Source organism: Ruditapes philippinarum, unplaced genomic scaffold, assembly GCF_026571515.1.
Source record: "Ruditapes philippinarum isolate M1 unplaced genomic scaffold, ASM2657151v2 ctg3368_1_1_1_1, whole genome shotgun sequence".
In the NCBI taxonomy this organism is placed as follows: domain Eukaryota; kingdom Metazoa; phylum Mollusca; class Bivalvia; order Venerida; family Veneridae; genus Ruditapes; species Ruditapes philippinarum.
Window position 1 is genome coordinate 164,843 of NW_026854526.1, and position 19,770 is coordinate 184,612.

General features: G+C 32.2%; 2 protein-coding genes across 2 annotated transcripts in view; one reads left to right on the forward strand and one right to left on the reverse strand.

The window, feature by feature from the left end:
* Positions 1–7,746: 7,746 nt before the first annotated feature.
* LOC132740378 (17-beta-hydroxysteroid dehydrogenase 14-like) lies at positions 7,747–12,659 on the reverse strand. Its single transcript, XM_060728275.1, has 9 exons — positions 12,557–12,659; positions 12,112–12,150; positions 11,764–11,849; positions 10,862–10,928; positions 10,272–10,363; positions 9,708–9,812; positions 9,116–9,183; positions 8,683–8,779; positions 7,747–7,952 (listed from the first exon to the last, which is right to left on the reverse strand). The coding sequence occupies exons 1-9, from the start codon at positions 12,657–12,659 to the stop codon at positions 7,818–7,820; spliced, it is 792 nt and encodes a 263-aa protein (XP_060584258.1). The 3' UTR covers positions 7,747–7,817.
* Positions 12,660–15,754: 3,095 nt separating this feature from the next.
* The window catches only part of LOC132740379 (uncharacterized), a 66,305-nt gene continuing 62,289 nt past the window's right edge, over positions 15,755–19,770 (forward strand). Inside the window, exons 1-2 of the mRNA XM_060728276.1 lie at positions 15,755–15,947; positions 17,763–17,888. Of these exons, the coding sequence (XP_060584259.1) occupies positions 15,872–15,947; positions 17,763–17,888 (202 nt within the window). The 5' untranslated portion in view covers positions 15,755–15,871. The remainder of the gene's footprint in view (positions 15,948–17,762; positions 17,889–19,770) is intronic.

Genomic DNA, 19,770 nt, shown 5'->3' on the forward strand with positions numbered 1-19,770 from the left:
ACCGTTTTGAATGAAGTTGTAAGTGCATACGCTACTATAAGAAAAATGTGCGTTATGAGAATATCAATTTTCGTAATTTCTATTCTGAAAATATTTTATATATAATAGTATGATTGAATATTGTGATGTATTGTATATATGACATGCTTGGAATGAGACAATAAACTAAACTAAACTTTATAATATGCAAGAAAAAGAATCAAACACTGGCTGTCGGTACAGACGGAATATCTAGCTCGAGGGTAACTGTTTACGGCGGTAACGAGGCTCATCCTAAGAACGCAATTCATTCATAAAAGGCTCGCGACTCGTAAGTACCCCTCACAAAGATCTTATATAGCGTCACTTTGGCAACAAAAAGTGCAAAACATTACCTAAATTGTCATGCTCTATATTCATACAAGCTTTCTAATTATTCTAGCTTTTCTGAAGTGTTAATTTAGACATTATTCACAAACAATTATCTTGTTGTATTATCCTGTGTCAATTTAGGGAAGATCATACAGAACCACCATTGCAAAGCAACACCCTTTGGGAGATAGTATTGAATTATTTTCAGTTTTAAAGTAACTTATTACTGCACTGAAACTTACATCAATCTGAACAACTCGGGCGAGAAATTTCCCGTCATTGCCCCCCACCCCCCTTGTATGATGGTTGTAACGTCATCACTGTAGCAATCTGTCATCACTGCCGCCGGTCATATTGTATATGGAACGCCGTGACTGTCTTATGTGATCAATGTTTTTGCTATCTTGTGAAATGATGATACTATTTTGTCTTTTAAGCATGTTGAAAGTGTAATTGTCAAATAATCATGATGATATGTGCAGACAACATGTTAACTTGTCGAAGTATCAAGATGACTTGTGCAAACGACATGTTAACTTGTCAAAATTTCATGATGACATGTGTAATACGGTAATGTATGCAAAAAAAAAATTATTACTGCGTTCTCCACGCAGTAAAAATATGGTTATATATACTAAAAACTCATTATTCAAATTATTACTTGAATCTGGAACCTTTATACCTTTCTTGAAATCTTAATAGACCTACATTTTTCTCAAGTTTGATTTTCTTAAAATAATTTGCCTTATCTGAAGGTTTACAGCTTTCAAATTAGGATAAGACAGCTTACTTACTATTCTAATTTATGCACAAATTCCTCGTATCGATATAATCCAAACATTATTTTTTTATGAAATCTCCAATTTCCAAAACTGTGCAAATATAGTGTTATATGTTTAAATGTTGTATATATTACGTGCTTTGAATTATTCAGCGGGTAACAAAGGGATTTTGTTCTACTGTAATCAAGTAGACCATATTTCAAATTTTTTGTTGTAAACTTATATTCAAACGAACTTTTTTATTTCATTTTTAAGATGCCACCGAGTCTAATTATGGAAATAACATTTGTAAAAACAACCAGTTTTCTAAAATTTAAATCTCAATTATAATCTAGTTTGTTGGAAAAAAATGAGTACAAGTCATGTGACATTATATCAGGCATTCATTAGAAAAACTCGACTGTTTTACCACACCGTACAATCAAATGGGCAGACAGCTGTTCCAGCGTCCACAGCTGTACCAGTATATACATGTCGGCGCGGGGAATACAATTGACGTACGATAAGTATTCATCTATTTTTAAGATATCCAAACTGTATTCGAGTAAATCAATGTTATGGATTCATAATCAACATCCAAAGAAGCATGCTAACAAATTTCTGGCCCTGTGAAAGCTTTACTTCACATGAATTTTGACTGAAAATAACCACACTATCCGATGAGATGCGGTATTTTTAGTTTGAAGTCACAAAAACTTATATTTTCTCATGATAATTAATCCTTTTTTCATACGATTCGTAAACGTCAACATTTCGTCATTAAATATTCCAAACCATACCTTCAAAAAAGCTTTTCTGTTAAAGTTATAAGGTATTTAAGTTTGAGTGTCATCAAAATTTTAGTAACGTCATCAGCTGTTCGCCTCTTTTTAATGATAACATCGACAGCAATTCATCGGCAAGGATGAATAACGCTGAAAGCTGTTCAAAGAAACAATTTTCAGAGCTTTTGCCCTACAGTAACTAGGAAAAAGTAAAACTTTTTTGTTCATTTAAAATATTACTTTATTCATGATACTTTCTAATTATATTACAGTCGACATTGTATTAAGAGACCACTCAAGGGACTGCCAAAAAGTGGTCTCTTAATAAAGTGGTCTCTCAATAGAATTCTGGAAAATTCGAGAGTTTTTATTACAAGTCATAGATATAATAACATCTTTTTTATAAAAACAAAAACTATACAATATTATGTATGTATTACCGTTTTATAATTACATTTATGCCTTTTTTTAAAAAAAAGTCATCAATATTGTTTGTTTTTGATTTTTAGTAGAAATTTGTGTACAAATGTGTTTTACGCTCATAATACTGTAAACAGGTCATTTTGACCATGATACAAAGCATATTGTCTTATATTTTTAATATGTTCATAACACATCTCCTGCTGAACATACTTTAGAATCATCAAGCCAGAGCTCCAGATAATTATTTATGCAATGAGTTTTAATAAAACTTCTTGATTTTTTCAACAATTAGTTTTTCACACTACCCCGATTACAAATTCAATAAGATTTTTAGAGATCTAGGATTTTTTGGCCTTTTTTTGTCGAAGGGTCATATTTAATGGGATACTAACATGTATTTTGTAAAGCATCAGATGAGCACCTACACCATCAGCAATGAAAGGCTCGGCTCTGTAATGTTTAGTCTACTAGGTTTCACGATTTTTATTTCGACTACAATCGATGACATTTGCTATTTACTCAGACTCAATTCCATGCACGATTTCCTCATACAATTTATCCGGTCTTATTAGTTGTCTGTCTTTTTTCGCTCGATTCCGACATCATTTTCGATAAGGGAGGTCACTCTCAGCACATGACAAAACTATGCAAACGCGGGTGTTGTGATACGTTATTGCTCTGACAAAATATGTCACAATAAATAGTACGATCGGAAAAAATCCCGATTTTGAAACGATTGCAATTGTTTATTCATTTCGTTTTTAAACGACAATTATTTGTGACCAATGACCATGAAAATTATTTTGTTTGTTTGCTTGTACACATCTAACCTACTCGCTAATTACACATGGGTGAATGCCCGCAGGGACGATTGTTTGTCACGGCCGTTTAATAGATACTTTAACACTTAATTTTGTACATTTGGGCCGACATTCAGTGGCCGCTGGCCGCGATATAAAATAGTCGTTTAATGGAATTAAATTAAATAGTAAAAATCATCGGGAGGGATTTTATGCGGCCGCTTAATAAAAAAGTCGCTTAATAAAGGTGGCCGCAAGTACGATGCCGACTTTATTTTTATTATTACTTTCTATCATTTGTTGTATCTAAGCTGAAAGGCCTATATCTCCATTTACCGCACTGTATTTCAATATTGATATTGTTCATATGAATGAATGAGTGAGTGAATGAATGAATGAATAAATTAACTAATTAATAAATGAACGAACGAATGAACAAACGAACGAATGATGCAATATACGTATATGTTAAAACAAATTGTCTGTAGAAAGTATACGAGTTGTAATACGAATACTCTGTATTATAACTAAATCCATCAAGTGTTATTATAAATAATGGCATATAGTAGACATGTCCCATGCAGTAAATGGATATGTAACCCGAGATGTCTGCCATATAAAATGATTTATTTAAAAAACAAAAATTTGAATATTTTTTAAGAATGGTTATTATTTCTATTGCACTATACATTAAAACAGATTTCAAGGATAAAATAACAAATGTTTTCCCATGCACTTTCATATCTAGGGTTACACAGCCATTCACTGCATAAGAACTTGTCCATTTTTATGAATTAATTTATAATAACATTTGATGGATGCCTTCATTTACAAGACTGAATATTCATATTAAGCGTTAAATTTGCCTTTGCTTTTTGACTTAAACATTTCATAAACCTATTACAGGAACTCCACTGAGGTTTATAAGCCTAAAAACATGAAATTTTATTTTTTTCACATAAAAAAAAACATGAGCACTAAAACATAAATATTAATAAAATATAACCAAGAAATATAGGAGAAATACATTGAAAATCATATGTTTGTGCTATTCTCAGTCCGATTTGAGTGAAAAGCGTTTGAACTCTTTTCAATTTTTGGGTCATTTTTTCACTATTATAATATTCTGGAAAAACGGAGCAAGCTAATGATCGGAAATTTTGCATATAAGTTACTAGTATAGATCTACATCAACGGAGAAATAATCTCAAAAATTATTTCCAGTCCGTCATGTCAAAAAACCTTAGTGGAGTCCCTTTAATAGGTTTTGCTACCTTTTTATATTGAAATACAGTGTGGTAAATGGAGATCAAGGTCTCTAACCTAAGATATAACAAATAATAGAAAGTAATAATAAAAATAATATAATTAGAAAGTATCATGAAAAAAGTAATATTCTAAATTAACAAAAAAGTTTTACTCTTTCCTAGTTACTGTAGGACAAAGGCGCTGTTGTAAATACATGTAATTGTTTCTTTGAACAGCTTTCAGCGTTATTCGTTCTTGCTGATGAATTGCTGTCGATGTTATCATTACAAAGAAGCGAACAGCTGATTACTAAAATTTTGATGACACTCAAACTTAAATACCTTATAACTTTAACAGAAAAGCTTTTTTGAAGGTATGGTTTGGAATGTTTTAATGACGAAATGTTGACGTTTACGAATCGTAATGAAAAAAGGATTAAATTATCATGAGAAAATATAAGTTTTTGTGACTTCAAACTAAAAATACCGCATCTCATCGGATAGTGTGGTTATTTTCAGTCAAAATTCATGTGAAGTAAAGCTTGCACAGGGCCAAAAATTTGTTAGCATGCTCCTTTGGATGTTGACTATGAATCCATAACATTGATTTACTCGAATACAGTTGGGATTTGTTAAAAATAGATGAATACTGACCGTACGTCAATTGTATTCCCCGCGCCGACATGTATATACTGGTACAGCTGTGGACGCTGGAACAGCTGTCTGCCCATTTGATTGTACGGTGTGTTTACTAAGAAGGGAAAAGTTAGTACCAGTTTTGCCTTATTTGCTTTGTTTTGTTGTAACACAAAATAAAGAAATGTAGTTTATTTTCATGCAAACATTCTAGAATGTGCAATAACAACAACAAGGAAAAAATATAGGTACCTATTAAGAATCGTATTTTAGTTTTATCACAAAATCTAATTTTCCTGTTTGTGAATATTTTCATAGAAATTACGAAAACGACTTTCAAGAAAAAAAATGGGACAAAAGCTGTATAAGCAAAAGATAAAAACTTCTAGATTTCTATGTAAAACGACAAATTTGTAAAGAGTATGTATCATGTTTACTCAAATGTCAATCTTAACACATGTATAGGGACAAATACCCTACGCTATTCCAAGAAGGAATCTTATAGTGTTCATATTAGTCATAGTATTTTCATGGAAAATGACATTACAATTTGTAATATAAAGCAGACTTACTCCTAGACGGTTGTACATTTGATCATTGTGCGACTTGAGCTGTATAAGGAAAACTTGACAACCGCAAAATAAAAACAGCGATGTAAAAAGAAAATGTATCATGTTTATTCCAATGTCAATCTAAATATAGAGAGAAGTACCCTACGCTATTCCAAGAAGAAATCTGATCATAGTATTTTCATGGAAAATGATATTACAATGTGTTATATAAAGCAGACTTACTCCTAAACGGTTGTACATTGGATCATTGTGTGACTGAAGATACCACACGAGCCTCGTTAGGACATTTGATTACAGGTATGTGATAAATGTTTTATACTTATAAATTTTCGTAAACATTTATTATCTGCCTAAAGAACATTTATTACTTTAATTCTAATTTTACAAAACATCAAAAGGCAAAAAGTAATTTTTGATAAACTATGATTTTTTTTTCTTTTTTAGGATTTCTATGTTAGGATATTTTCTCTCAAGAGAAAAATTTTACACGTAAAGGTACGATACAGATAAATGATCTTAATTTTTCTGACAGAATGTTAGCCACTTTGAGAGGGTTTCTGTTATCATTGGCAGCCACGCATTTCTACATTTCTACCTGACTACAAAGGCAGTCGGTGTGTGGCTTGGATAGTATAAATGTACCGCACCACGCCCACTTATTTTTTATAAATACAATATTTTTTTCACTAATAAAATATTTTTTTCACTCAAAAAATGTTTTTAAAACATCTTATTTTCAATAAAACAACAAAGACCGGTAAGATTTTAAAAAAGCATCCATAATTATGTACTTTAAATATTTATAGTATACAAGTAAATGGATGAAATTTTTAAAAACAACTCTTCTTTGTTGTTTTATTTGGTTTTCAGTCATTTCCAACAAAAAGAGTAATACACAAAAACATACCTTTTCCGTTCAAAGATGGCGGCGTTTGTTTACATCTTGCAGGATATGACGCAGTTTTGATTCCCAGCCCTGATTTAGTATGCGAGACACTAAGTGATAATTGCACGATATGATTTCATTTATTTCAAACTTGAGATATTTTGAAATAAATACAATGATTTAGCGGATCATAGCTGTCATTTTAACCCGCTCAAAATATTTTATGAAATAATGAGAAAACGAGTCCAAAACTACCGTATCGTGTCTCCAGACAATGCACAGTCAAATAAAAAATACAAAGGAACATTATAGCCTACCTGTAGTCATCATTAAGTCATCACTGGCACCTGGTGTGAACACATATGGCCCTAATAAGGTTTCATTGTTGTTTACAGATGAGTGAATATCGCGTATGTGTAGAAGTATTGCACGTGGAGTGTGAGATAAGCCCACGTGAGATAGGATTATCCTGGACCGTACTTTTAGACATATTCAGAGATGTTTCTATCCTGTTAGTGAAGAATCATGATCTTAGGCTGAGCAAGCCTATACTATTTAATCCTTACACGTTGGACAATCAGAGGATGTAAACCTTACCAGATACCGGATTATATAACATCAAAAATAATGTTTAATTGACATTTGTGGAAAAATTGCTTCTTTAAATTTAACCTAGCTTTACTTAAACATAATGGCTACCATAATTATCACGTTCACAGTACTTATCTAAAGTGTATATGTTTCAGGTCCAGTCTTTTCTATTCGCCTACTTAGAAAACCAGCGAAGACATATTAAAATGACGAAAAAGTTCATTGTAGTAGATTATGACGGTGGTAAATCTGAAGAGCCAAAACTTGCCTTTGAATCCTATAGTTTAGACAGTGCTTTAGAAACATTCGAGAAATTGAAAACTGCAAACCAGACCAGAAGCGTCGTCCTTTTCCTTTAGTTTATATAAGTTAATATCTTCATACAGACGCTGTGGTAAGAAATAATATCATTAATATTAGGATATTGATTGTATTCTTATTCCGCGTCGATTGTGTATATATTGTTATTTCATTGTATTTTGCTTTTATATGTATTATTGTACTTGTAAGATGTATAATTATTTTATTATCTTTTTAGACCACTTTTAGTTGGATTAATATACATAACATCGAACCTACGCCAAGAGTTTGTATTTGTTCCACCAGAAATATTTTACCCTTCGACAATTCAATACAAAGTATTTATCCTATTCATTTTCTATGAATATACCGTAACCCTGATAACATTTACAAATGGCTACATCGCTCCTGACGAAGAAATAATACATGTCAGCATGTTATGGAAGACAACTAGTTTAAACAGCGTCAGCATTTCTGTCCAAACCCAACCTCCATACCTCCAGAACAACTTAAATTCTCGCCTGTTGTGTATGTTGCATCGGTAGCCAGAAATAAACACGCCTTGCCAATTTCACGGGCATCCCCGAGTCGCCGTAGTAACTATAACGATAAAAAACAAAAGTATTTGTTTATAGTTATTGAAATAATATTATATCAATATCATTTACAAACAATAGTATTAAATCAAAGCACTGTAGGCACTGATGTCGTTTAGTACATTAATTTCTATCTAAAGGTAATTGTTAACTGACCAGGTGATGAAGATATACATCATCATTGATACTTAATTAGTAATATCACAAGTAAAAGCCTGCTATAAAATTTGATCAACCACATGCAAATAATTTGATTGAAAACGAAATTTATGCTCCAGTCTAGTCATTTCTTACATATTCCTTATACATTTGTGAAATATGGTAAGTACATGACAATTGTTCCATTCAATATATCTGAGACAGGTAAAAATGAAATAAGGCACATTTACAATTAACGGTTTAAACAAAAAAGACAAATCACAAGAGCCGCGCCATGACAAAACCAACATAATGGGTTTGCGACCAGTATGGATCCAGACCAGCCTGCGCATTCGCACAGTCTGATCAGGATCCATGCTGTTCGCTTACAAACCCTATAACAAGAAGAGAACTGATAGCGAACAGCATGGATCCTGATCAGACTGCGCGGATGCGCAGGCTGATCTGGATCCATGCTGGTCCCAAACCCATTATGTTGGTTTTGTCGTGGCGCGGCTCAAATATGTTTACAAATCCTGATAAGTCATTGTGATATTTTATCACGTTTTATATATACATGTAGCATCAACACCTACACTCTGACCCTCGTATCTGGCTACTTCAGCCTCCTTGTCGTCAATAGGTTTCAATAACTTTTCAAGAAGTGGTGTCCAGGTCGAACCCGGAGAAATTCTACAGAAAAAAAGGCAAATGTTTTTTTGAAATTCATGAACGAGATTTGAGTTAATAATACGTGCACGCAGGGGTTTCACGTCACTTTTTACAAAATAAAATTTTAAAACTTGAAAAACAAATAAAGATTATGGTTTCGTAACAATAACAGCTTAAATGATTGAAAATGATTTCGTTAATATGTAAACTGAATACATATTTACAATACAAATGTACTAGTCAGAATAAAAATCTTTTACCAATATTTTAAACTTTTACAATTAATTTTTTTATATCGTGCATAGAGAATATAATTATCTCTTCTTATTTTCAAAAATCCGTGTAAATCAAACATACGCGTTAACCCGGACGCCATGTTTTGCCTCGTCAATTGCCAACGCTTTAGTCATAGCTATTATTCCTCCCTGTAAAGTTAATTTAATAGACATTTGTCTAACATTTGCTATGGTAGCGGCTCTCGTTAATGTCTTTGAGGGAGCTACCAAGGTAGCTCATAAAACAGTTGCCCGCTCATGCCATAATTAAATAAATGGACATTTTATGGCTTGCCTCACAAGTTCAGCTGAAAAGTTAACCTTTGATCGTAATCTATGGCGTCCACATGTTCCTTCAACTACTTAAAAAATTATATGAAATAAAAATTATTTTAAATATATTGCTTCCCTAAATATATCCTCGTGCTTTTGATGACTGCTTCACGGGTAAAATTTGGCTTAAGTCAAAACAATATCAGGGTGCTCTGTCTAATTACTGAAAGGTTGATAGCCACAAGGGCCTTTATCAAAACATTTTACTCCTAAAATGCACTACATATTAACAAGTACATTAACTAGCATACAAATTAAAAAAATATTTTCAACATTTTCACCTTTTTGAAAATATTACTATATTGCTTATATTCGTCTGTTTTATCACACTTGTAACTTACTTTAGTTGTTGTATATGTCACAGCATCAGCTTGACCACAGATAGCAACGGCACTTGATATATTCACAATGTTTCCAGAGGACTGTCTCAGATACGGCAACGCGTACTGAAACAAAGTCTTACATCTAAAACTCTTTACATAATACGTTCACTTAAGAAAAAATCATCATTAAGAAGATATCATGGCATTAGATATAATGTCACTACGTGATTCATTTTAAAGATTGGATAAACTTTACTGCTGTTTAGTGTTCCGAATTATCTAGAAGAACTTCTTGTCTATGTTTATATTCCGCCATATTAGTTATTTTAAACAGCATTAGAGGACAAATGTGTAATACACATATAACATCATCAACTGTAGCATTTTACAGAACTATGTGCCTAGCAAGAGCAATGCAACTTGGATATTTATATCATAAGTTCTAATCTAAGCTGGCGGGTATCTATTAATCTAAGTTGCCAGTCTGCTTTACAACATTTAAATTTTTTATTAATGTCACAGAATTGATAAATAAATCATGTTCTTATATAATGAAAATATCACAATTGATTAACTAGTTACCTTACTAGTTAGAAAATAAGCAACGAGATTCAAATCCAACAACTGACGAAAATCCTCAGCTGAAAAACCATCGATGCTGCTTGCTGGAGGATCTACAAAAATATATTCTAACATGTTTTTTTATGTGTTTTTTGGTTTTGTTTTATTTTCTCTCCTGTTTTAACGATGTTGTTAATGGCATTAATGGCAACGTCGAGAGCTTACAAATTATATTCACATATATTTGTAAATAAAATGATAATGGCATTGTGTGTAATAAATCCGACATGCGTTACTGGAACTTCAAGATGCGAAAGAACAAAAGATTAAAGCTCAAAAATGCAATAAAGCAAAGTAATAAAAACAAAGACACAAACAAAAATGCGAAAATGTGATAAGACGTAAAATAAGTTGCGTAATCACGACATATTCAATGTGTCGTAATCTGCCTCATTTTGGCGTCCTTTTTATCTAGAAAATACGAACTTGCAAAATCGTCGGACAAATGCAGTGTAGGTTTCATAATCTATTTTGCATAACATTAATGGCATTAAAAACAACACAAAAGTTAATGCCAAAAGAAACCCGAATTATTTTAAATGAAAACTTACGCCATCCAGCGTTGTTGACAAGGCAATCTATTTTTCCAAACTTTGAGATCACTGTATGTATGGCTGCCTAAATAAAATATCTTCGTTTTTATTCGTTATCATACTAGTCTAAAGTGCAATGTTTTAATAGAAATTAAATTAATTCGGGCTTGATAAATAGACAATGTAGAACTATATAACATATACTTCGCTGATTGTAGAAGGGTGAAAGAAATCATTCATCGAGCAATGACTTAAGTAAATATTGTAAATATGACTCGACAGCGAGGTCTGAATTTTTGTTGTTTGTTTTCTTTTTTTTTTCTTTCTTTTTTGCTTTGTAAATTTTCTATAAATCAGTTAAGTGGCTTTTCCTTCTATCCTGCATATATGGGAAGTTGCCGCGTACTAAACTTCTTGTTATATTTTTCTGATCTTTCGGGATCAATGATTCCAGCACTTTTAAGTGTGGGATGTTGCACTTTATGCCAGCACTATTAAGTGTTGAGAATTGAGTACCGCTCAAGCCGGTGCTAGGGGCGTGAGGGGTGTTGCACTTATTCATTATCCCTCATGTGCCGACTCAATTAAACCGAGCCTCCATTTTCAAGTAACTTTGCTGATTTTGATGCTTCCGCGGGATCACTTTTTTCCAGATATTGAAATATATATATGAGCCGCGTCACGACAAAACCAACATAATGGGTTTGCGACCAGCATGGATCCAGACCAGCCTGCGCATCCGCGCAGTCTTTTCCGGATCCATGCTGTTCGCTATAAGTTTCTCTATTTGTTATAGGGTCTGCAAGCGAACTGCATGGATCTTGATCAGACTGCGCGGATGCGCAGGCTGGTCTGGATCCATGCTGGTCGCAAACCCACTATGTTGGTTTTGTCGTCACGCGGGTCATTATATGGTATACCTTTATATCGTCTTCCTTCACTAAATCACAATGAACAAACAATATCTGTCCAGGACCATCTGTTTTCAACGTTTCTCCGGTATCGTCTAAATTGTACAAGAAATAACTTTTCAAAAATCTCTTAAAATAAAAGTGGTTATGTACATTACCCCCAACTTTTTTTTATTAAGTTCTTGAAATATTTTCATGTGTAAATATATTATTAATACTGTACGCGCTTCTAGATAAAAGCAACGTATCTTATTACAAAATAATACATAAAAGACTAACATTAAGGCTGATATGAATAAATAATTTGCAATATAAATATAAGCTACGATAAATAACAGAGCATTTTGTTTTACTCACCATCAATGTCAATAACAGCTACTTTTCCACCATTCGCAGCTGAAATACAGATAGACAACATTTTCCTGATTAATGTTAACACTACTCGAACATCTTTATGAGGATTTTTTTAAGACTTGATTTACAGTTCTTGAAATATTTTACAAAAAATAAAAGACTACAAGTTGTGGTCCGACGAAGCTTTATTCACTATTATCTTACGATAATTCATATCTTCTCTTTTTAGAGCATTTTAGATGTTTAACAACTGTTTAATGAGCAGCACTGAAACTGCATATGTGTTATCAATGTAGCAAAATTTAAATACTAAAACTGTAACTAGACAAGTAAACAAAACAAATACACTGATAGCATTTCTGAAGCTAAATGAACCTTTAACACACTATTCTAATTAAAAAAATACCCTGATAAATCAATATAAATTGATTGACAGTTTGTAGCATACCCAATACATCAACACATCCCCTGCCTATACCCTGACATCCTCCTGTTACTATGGCAACTTTGTTCTCGAATTTCGGCTTGAAGACCACGCCGCTATCTGCCATACCTATAATTATGGAATGATTGAATTTAAATAAGTAACTTTCTACCGACAAGAACATTGATGTTATAAAGGTAATAAAACGTTGTAAGGTAATCTCATCAGGTGCCAGCTCGTGTCTGAAATATGGACCAGATGGGCATCTATTGTCATCTCCAACCGTTAAAGCTGGAAAGTCGCTATATGACCTTTAAAATGTAGGTATGACCTTTAAAATGCCGGTGTGACTAGACACCTGCTCCCTCCTCACTCCCTATGATAGAAATCGATGCTAGACGAAGTAAAATAAAAATTGAATAACAATTGAAAGGGTAATCACACTCAAAATGAATTCACCTTTGCTCTTCATATACAATATAAACTGCATAAAAGTATACATGTATAACACAAAAGAAAGGCATGAAAGGGAGGCAAAATAAAAAGCTAATAAAATTGCTCTCTAATTTATGAAATGTTTACCTCAGTCAAATTGTGTGAAATGCCATTAATTCTCGATACAGCCTCACATTAAAGTACTCAAGTCAAATCCCTTTATTTGAAAGTAACAGTGATTTACTACCCGTAAGTAATAAGTCAAGTGTTACTTGTTCAGTTATCAATACTTATCTACATAAATAAATATTAGAGCAGTTGATTAAACTAAACGTGTTAAAATCTTAAGCATGTTCACATATACATGAACTAATGGCTTATAGATAATGTTCAGGGTATCAGGACTTTATATGTAAATATTATACGCCCGCCGAGCAAGGAATTAGTGCTGTTGCTACTTTATAAAAGTACGTTAAAGAAATGGTTCTTTTATATATTCAAATATGTATACATACTATATAACTACATAATATATAAACATAACTTTTAAGACTTTTATTTCGTTTTCAAGTCTAGTCATGAGACAATAGTCTTAACAGCATCAGCGACTGTATTTTCAATTTCATCTTGAAAGTTAAAAGAAAAGTTTGTGAACCGTTTTCATTAAGTAAACAATATACAAACACTTTAAGCAAAGCACATAATGATTAAAATGAGAGTAAAATTGAAAAAAATACGTACGTTGAAACACGCTGATCCAAAACAATACTGGCATAATATTAATGGAAACACACACTTAAACAAGAAAATATGGCCTCATTACATAGGTTTTACGAGTATTTAAAACATTGGACGAAGATATTAATTCAAAATGAAGATTATCAATATAACGGTATTAGAAACTGTTCTACTGAAAATAAGGATATAAATGCCACAATTACAGAAAAGAAAATATAAGGTAATGTTAAAAAATCTAAATTCAAAAAAAATCATCTAGGTGTAGATAAAATTGTTATCGTAAAATAAAAATTAAATTATTAAATATTGATTTTGATAAAGGAGTAATTCCAGAAAGCTGGACAATAGGAAATATAAAACCAAATACAAAAAAAAAAACAAAGAAAATTCAAAATTACCCAAACATTATCGCCCATAATCTCTTATCAGTTGTCTTGGAGAACTTTTTACAAGCATTACAAATATTCCGTACCATACAGGAAAAAAGATTTTGGCTAACCTCGGGTGTTTAAAACTTCATGCAACACCAGGAGTCAGAACCAAGAGATACAAATACTTCATTAATTCGAACCTATTTGGTCGCCTTTTGCGATCAAGCAGGGATATAACAGCGGTTTTGCCATTATTGTCAACCCCCTTAGCTACAATCAAGGTGCATGGTTCAAAGTAAGTAAATAGTTTTAACGATTGTTCTGCTATGAAATATCTTAGATCTTGATTACCATTTGCTTTTGTTTGTAAATTTTGTTGTTGTTGTTTTGTTGTTGCTGATGATGATGATGATGTTGTTGTTTTTGCTGTTGTTGTTGTTGTTGCTGCTGCTGCTGTTGTTGTTGCTGCTGCTGCTGTTGTTGTTGTTGTTGTTGTTGTTGTTGATGATGATGATGATGATGATGATGTTTGTTGTTGATGTTTATTTTTTGATATTAACACAGTGTGAAAAATGCATGAATAAAAAATTCAGTAGGTTTACACAACTTAACTTACAAATGTAACAAAGAAAAGCGCTTACCTCGTTTCTATTTTCTGAGTAGCATCCAGAGTTACACGTTCCTTGATTTCGGTCAATCTCATTTCCAAGGTTAATCTCCACTGACTTACACACTTGTGTAGAATGCCTCGTCAGTTAACTATATAAACACAAACGCGTTATTTACGCGCAAATACACTGGCAATAACAAAAAATATTGCGATTATCTAAAATATTTTTTAATCTTTTTTTTTTTTAACTTTTTTAACAGTGTCTAGTGCTTAAACTTGTATATTTATAAGTTTATACATAAATAAATATAATATGTTTTACCATTTTATTATGTACTTATTTTATTATTTATCACCAGAGACACGTGGATATTGTTTTGAGGAAAATAGGGTTATCAACTTATTTCACAGAAAATTGTACACATTTTTTGAAATAATTGTCCAAACTGTAAAATACACAGACTTAATACGTTAAAGTAGAGCATGAATTGTTTCCGAAAATTATATCAGTATAACAAACTTTCAACTTAATACCTTTTGCAAGCGTCTATAATAATATAATAACGACATACACGAATGCAAAACCTTATTATTTTTTGAGGTAATGAAGCAGAATTCTGAACATTGCCAGATGTCAGAAATGCTTTTCAAATAATAAATAATTGTCTTGCCACTTTTAAGAAATAACATCTATTCAAAGTGTACAGTATTAATGCTATTAATAAATACAATGTATACCCTTAAAAAGCCATTTAAAATTTTCAAAACGGGTGCTGACCGCATATGGTCAAAACATGGTAAGGGCAAGCCGTTGTTTCCTTAAGCAGTGAACTTGACACTTACTGCTGAGTTTTAGTTGGTTCCAGTACCGAAAAAAGCTTATGAGCTTTATACATAATCGAACTAAAATGAATAATGTATAAATTACACGGATGCTGCTTTTTTGTTTTTTTTTTGTTTGCAAGCCTACAAAAAGAGAATATTGCGTGAATTGATTATTATGTACATGTAACTCTATTTGCACATATTTTACACTCGATATCGTATAAACGTACATGTATTTATTGAGCTTCAAGCAATTCTTGGGTTTTTAGACAATATGTTGCTTTGGTCATTTTTATTAGCGATCAAGTGTTTTCCCATTTCTTGATTCGCCATAACGTTGAAAGTTTGTCGTACTGAAACATGGAAAAGTCGTACAAAATATTGTCTTTGATTTTAGGAATTATTTTCATATTGTGCGGGCACAACATCAACGCATGTGAGTTGCAAGTTTAAGCATTTTTCCGCTTATTTTTTATCATATTTTTCTAAGGCTCTTTTATATTAATGTTACAATACGAATGGATAATTACATGTAAACCTCGGCCACGTGTCATTCAAAGGAAACTGTTCAAAATATTCATTTAGGACACTGTAACTTCGTTGCTATACAGCAGTGGTAGAAAATGTGCATTACTTCGGTTAAAAACATAACTTATATAAATTTATGTCGCCAACAAAGGTGATTGTGACTTATTTTATCAAAGTCAAAAGACTATAGTTTTAGACGGTTCTGAAAAATATACGACACCCTTTGAATACTAAAACGAAATGCAAAATTTGAAAGTTATATTGCAAATTGCTCGGAAGTGTAAATAGTCTTCGTTCACGAGGCTTTAAAGTGATATTTTTCAAGATTTTATATGGTCTTGAGGAAAACCCTTTTATCCAAAATTCGGACGTAAGAAATAGTTTACTAGTAAGTTATTTAGTCTTGGTTGTAATATTAGAAATCAATACATGTACGTAGAATTCCGATATGATTGTTTGGTAATAGAAAAAAATATCTTTCCTTGGCCTATAAAAATATCAGGATCCTTGCTGTTCGCTTACAAACCCTATATCAAGTAGAGAAACTGATAGTGAACAGCATGGATCCTGATCAGACTGCGCGGATGCGCAGGCTGGTCTGGATCCATGCTGGTCGCAAGCGCATTATGTTGGTTTTGTCATTTTAATTTTAAGATACGTAAAGGCTGATATAGAGATTTTAGAGATTTTGTTGACTCCTTTATGAGCAGTCACGGATAATTTTGATAAAATATTTTATTTCCTAAACCAACCACATGTCTTAGGCAAAAGGGGAGCTAAGCGAATCGGTAGCCTATTCTTGGCAGCATTAAGAAATAAACATTATGTTAACATGTTTATATTCATAGCACAATCACTCAAATTTGGTTCTACTTAAACTGCAAAAATGTTCATATTTAAAGACAAATTTAGTTCTGTGTCCATGCAAATCATATCTGAATGGGGCATTTTAAGCAACAATAAACTGCAATATACTTCCTGAAACTGCCTATATTGTATAATGAACTGTAATAAGTCAGTCAATTCTGTATTTGTTTGTTTGTGTTGGATTTAACAGCAACAGTAGGATATGAGCAGTATTTTGGGAGTTTTACCCGAAAGTAAGCAATTTAGTAGCTTTGTATGTATTTTTTGACAATCGCAACTTTTCGGCCCTTACGTAAGATAAATTTTGTTAAAAATCTAAACGTATGAACATTTTTTTTAAAATTCCGGTGATTGCACTGCCTGTAAGTGATTTTTTTAAGAAATCGTACGAATTCTGAAGTAAACTGCATCTCCATGAAGGTATATATATATTATTATATTTAAGGTGTGATTTTTGTTGGGTGGGGTAAATATAAATTGATGTAAGTCATTAATTTTCTTCAATGTATATCATTTATCCTTCAATATTGCTGGGCAACTGGTTATCAGTGAAACAGATAGAACTTGAAATATTTGGAATTGGGTTTCTGCCTTCTGGCAACACTGAACTACAAAATTGTTCATTTTTAGGTCCCCTGCCCCTTTTATGTTCTGTAAATGAATTGACTCGATAACATATATCGCTAACACGTGCAAGATCATGTGATTCTAGAAGGAATAGTTTGACAGTAAAATGCTTATTGCAATCAACTTCAATTTACAATGAGTATTCTCGCTAAAGTTATGAAAAAATAAGGTCTTAGCATTTAACTTCAATGTACTTCATAGTGATCGTGCAATTCGTTTAATATTTCAGCGAATTATTGCCCATCTGGGCAACAAGAACCGGGTATTTTCTGTGGAAGAGGACCGACAAGTCAGCCATGTCCCCCAGGAACTTATTGTGAAATATCTCCAGTCGACACCTATGCCGTCTGCTGTAGTAAGTTATTCATTTTAATTTAATGGTGACATTTATCAATAAAGTATAATAATTTTACAATTGCCAATCAGAATACACAAGTGAATACAAAAATGACACACGTAATCATGGATGAATTCTCTTTTGCAGTGGTCCGCATGTATTACAATATGGCAACAAATCTAGGAATCGAAAATAATTCGATCCGTGTCTAATAAAACGCATGTCCAGTGCAATGATTGATTACATCTTGAACTATTTATTTGTTGTATTTTTTTACAACGGAGAAAATTTTATTCCTTACATTTATCTATCCCCTAAACAGATTTACTGAAAGTTCGCTGGAGTAAGTCGTCTGCGCGTATTTCCAGTGATGACTTTATACCTAAATAAAAGTATAAAAATAACAAAGCTTACACTTCCTTATTTCCAATCGCTTTTAAAAATGTTGTTAACTATCAAGTTATATTGCTGATATTATGTAAGGTATATGAATCATGTTAGTCACTTTTCTATTTGAAAGATAATTTGGTAAAAGATTTGATCAATGACAGTAATGATTGTTATGTAAATAGAAATATTGTTGTTGTTTTTTTCATTTAAAAATGTTTGATTATTATTATTATTATTTTTTATTATTATTATTATCATTATTATTATTATTATTATTATAATTATTATAAACTAATGACGCTGCACGTATTATGACTTTGATGATGACGACGACGACGACGATATAATGACGATCAAAGATGGTCAATCATCCTATGAACTTTGAATATTGTGGGCCAAATGGAACTTAAGTTATACTCCGGAAACTGTTTTCAGTTTTAAGGTAATAGTGACCTTGACCTTTGATCCTGTAACCCCGAAATCAATAGGGGTCTTCTACCCAATATGGACAATCATCCTATGAAGTTTGAATATTGTGGGCCAAATGGAACTTAAGTTATTGAGCGGAAACTGTTTTCAGTTTAAAGGTAATAGTGAACTTGACCTTTGACCTTGTGATCCAAAAATCAATAGGGTTCTTCTTCTACCAAATATAAGCTCCAGAAACCACACTATTCAGTGTAAAAGATCATTGTGGCCTGACCTTTGACTTTATGACCCGAAAATCAATAAGGGTCATGTATTGGACATTGCTGTTCATCCTTTAAAATTTTACAAATGTAGGTTGATTAATACTTAAGTTATTGAGCGGGAACTGTTTTCAGTTTAAGGTTATAGTGACATTGACCTTTAACCTTGTGAAGCAAAAATCAATAGGGGTCTTCTACCCAATATGGACAATCATCCTATGAAGTTTGAACACTATGGGCCAAATGTAAAAATGTAATTATGTTAAAAATACACGGATGCTGCTTCTTTTCTTTGCAGGCCTACAAAAAGAAAATACTGCGTGGATTGATTATTATGTAACTCTGTTTGCACATAATTTTACAGTCCATGTTATATAGAACAGAACAGAACAGAACAGACATTTTATTTGAGACTTGTACATAATACATCGTCTTGCAAATATATATATATAATACAATATATCATGTCACATGGTTAGGTTAACTCTTGAAAAGTATATTGATTGCACAATAATACATACTAAGTAAAACAAAGCAGGAATAGTATTTGAGATTTGTGCAAAAGTAATTCATCATACAATAAACACATATATGCAATCATATAATTTAAATTAATTATGTGCATATGTCGAGAAACCATTTTAACAAACAGATGAAAGAAATTTTATTGTGATCAAAATCTGAAGAACATTTGCTTGCAGGAGTCTTTCCTAGAATGACCATATCATCTGCAAACAACAACAAAATTAAAACTATGTCGTCTATACATATACTAGGGCTTTCGGGCGATTGTAGTTGCAATTCTAGATCCTCAACAAACA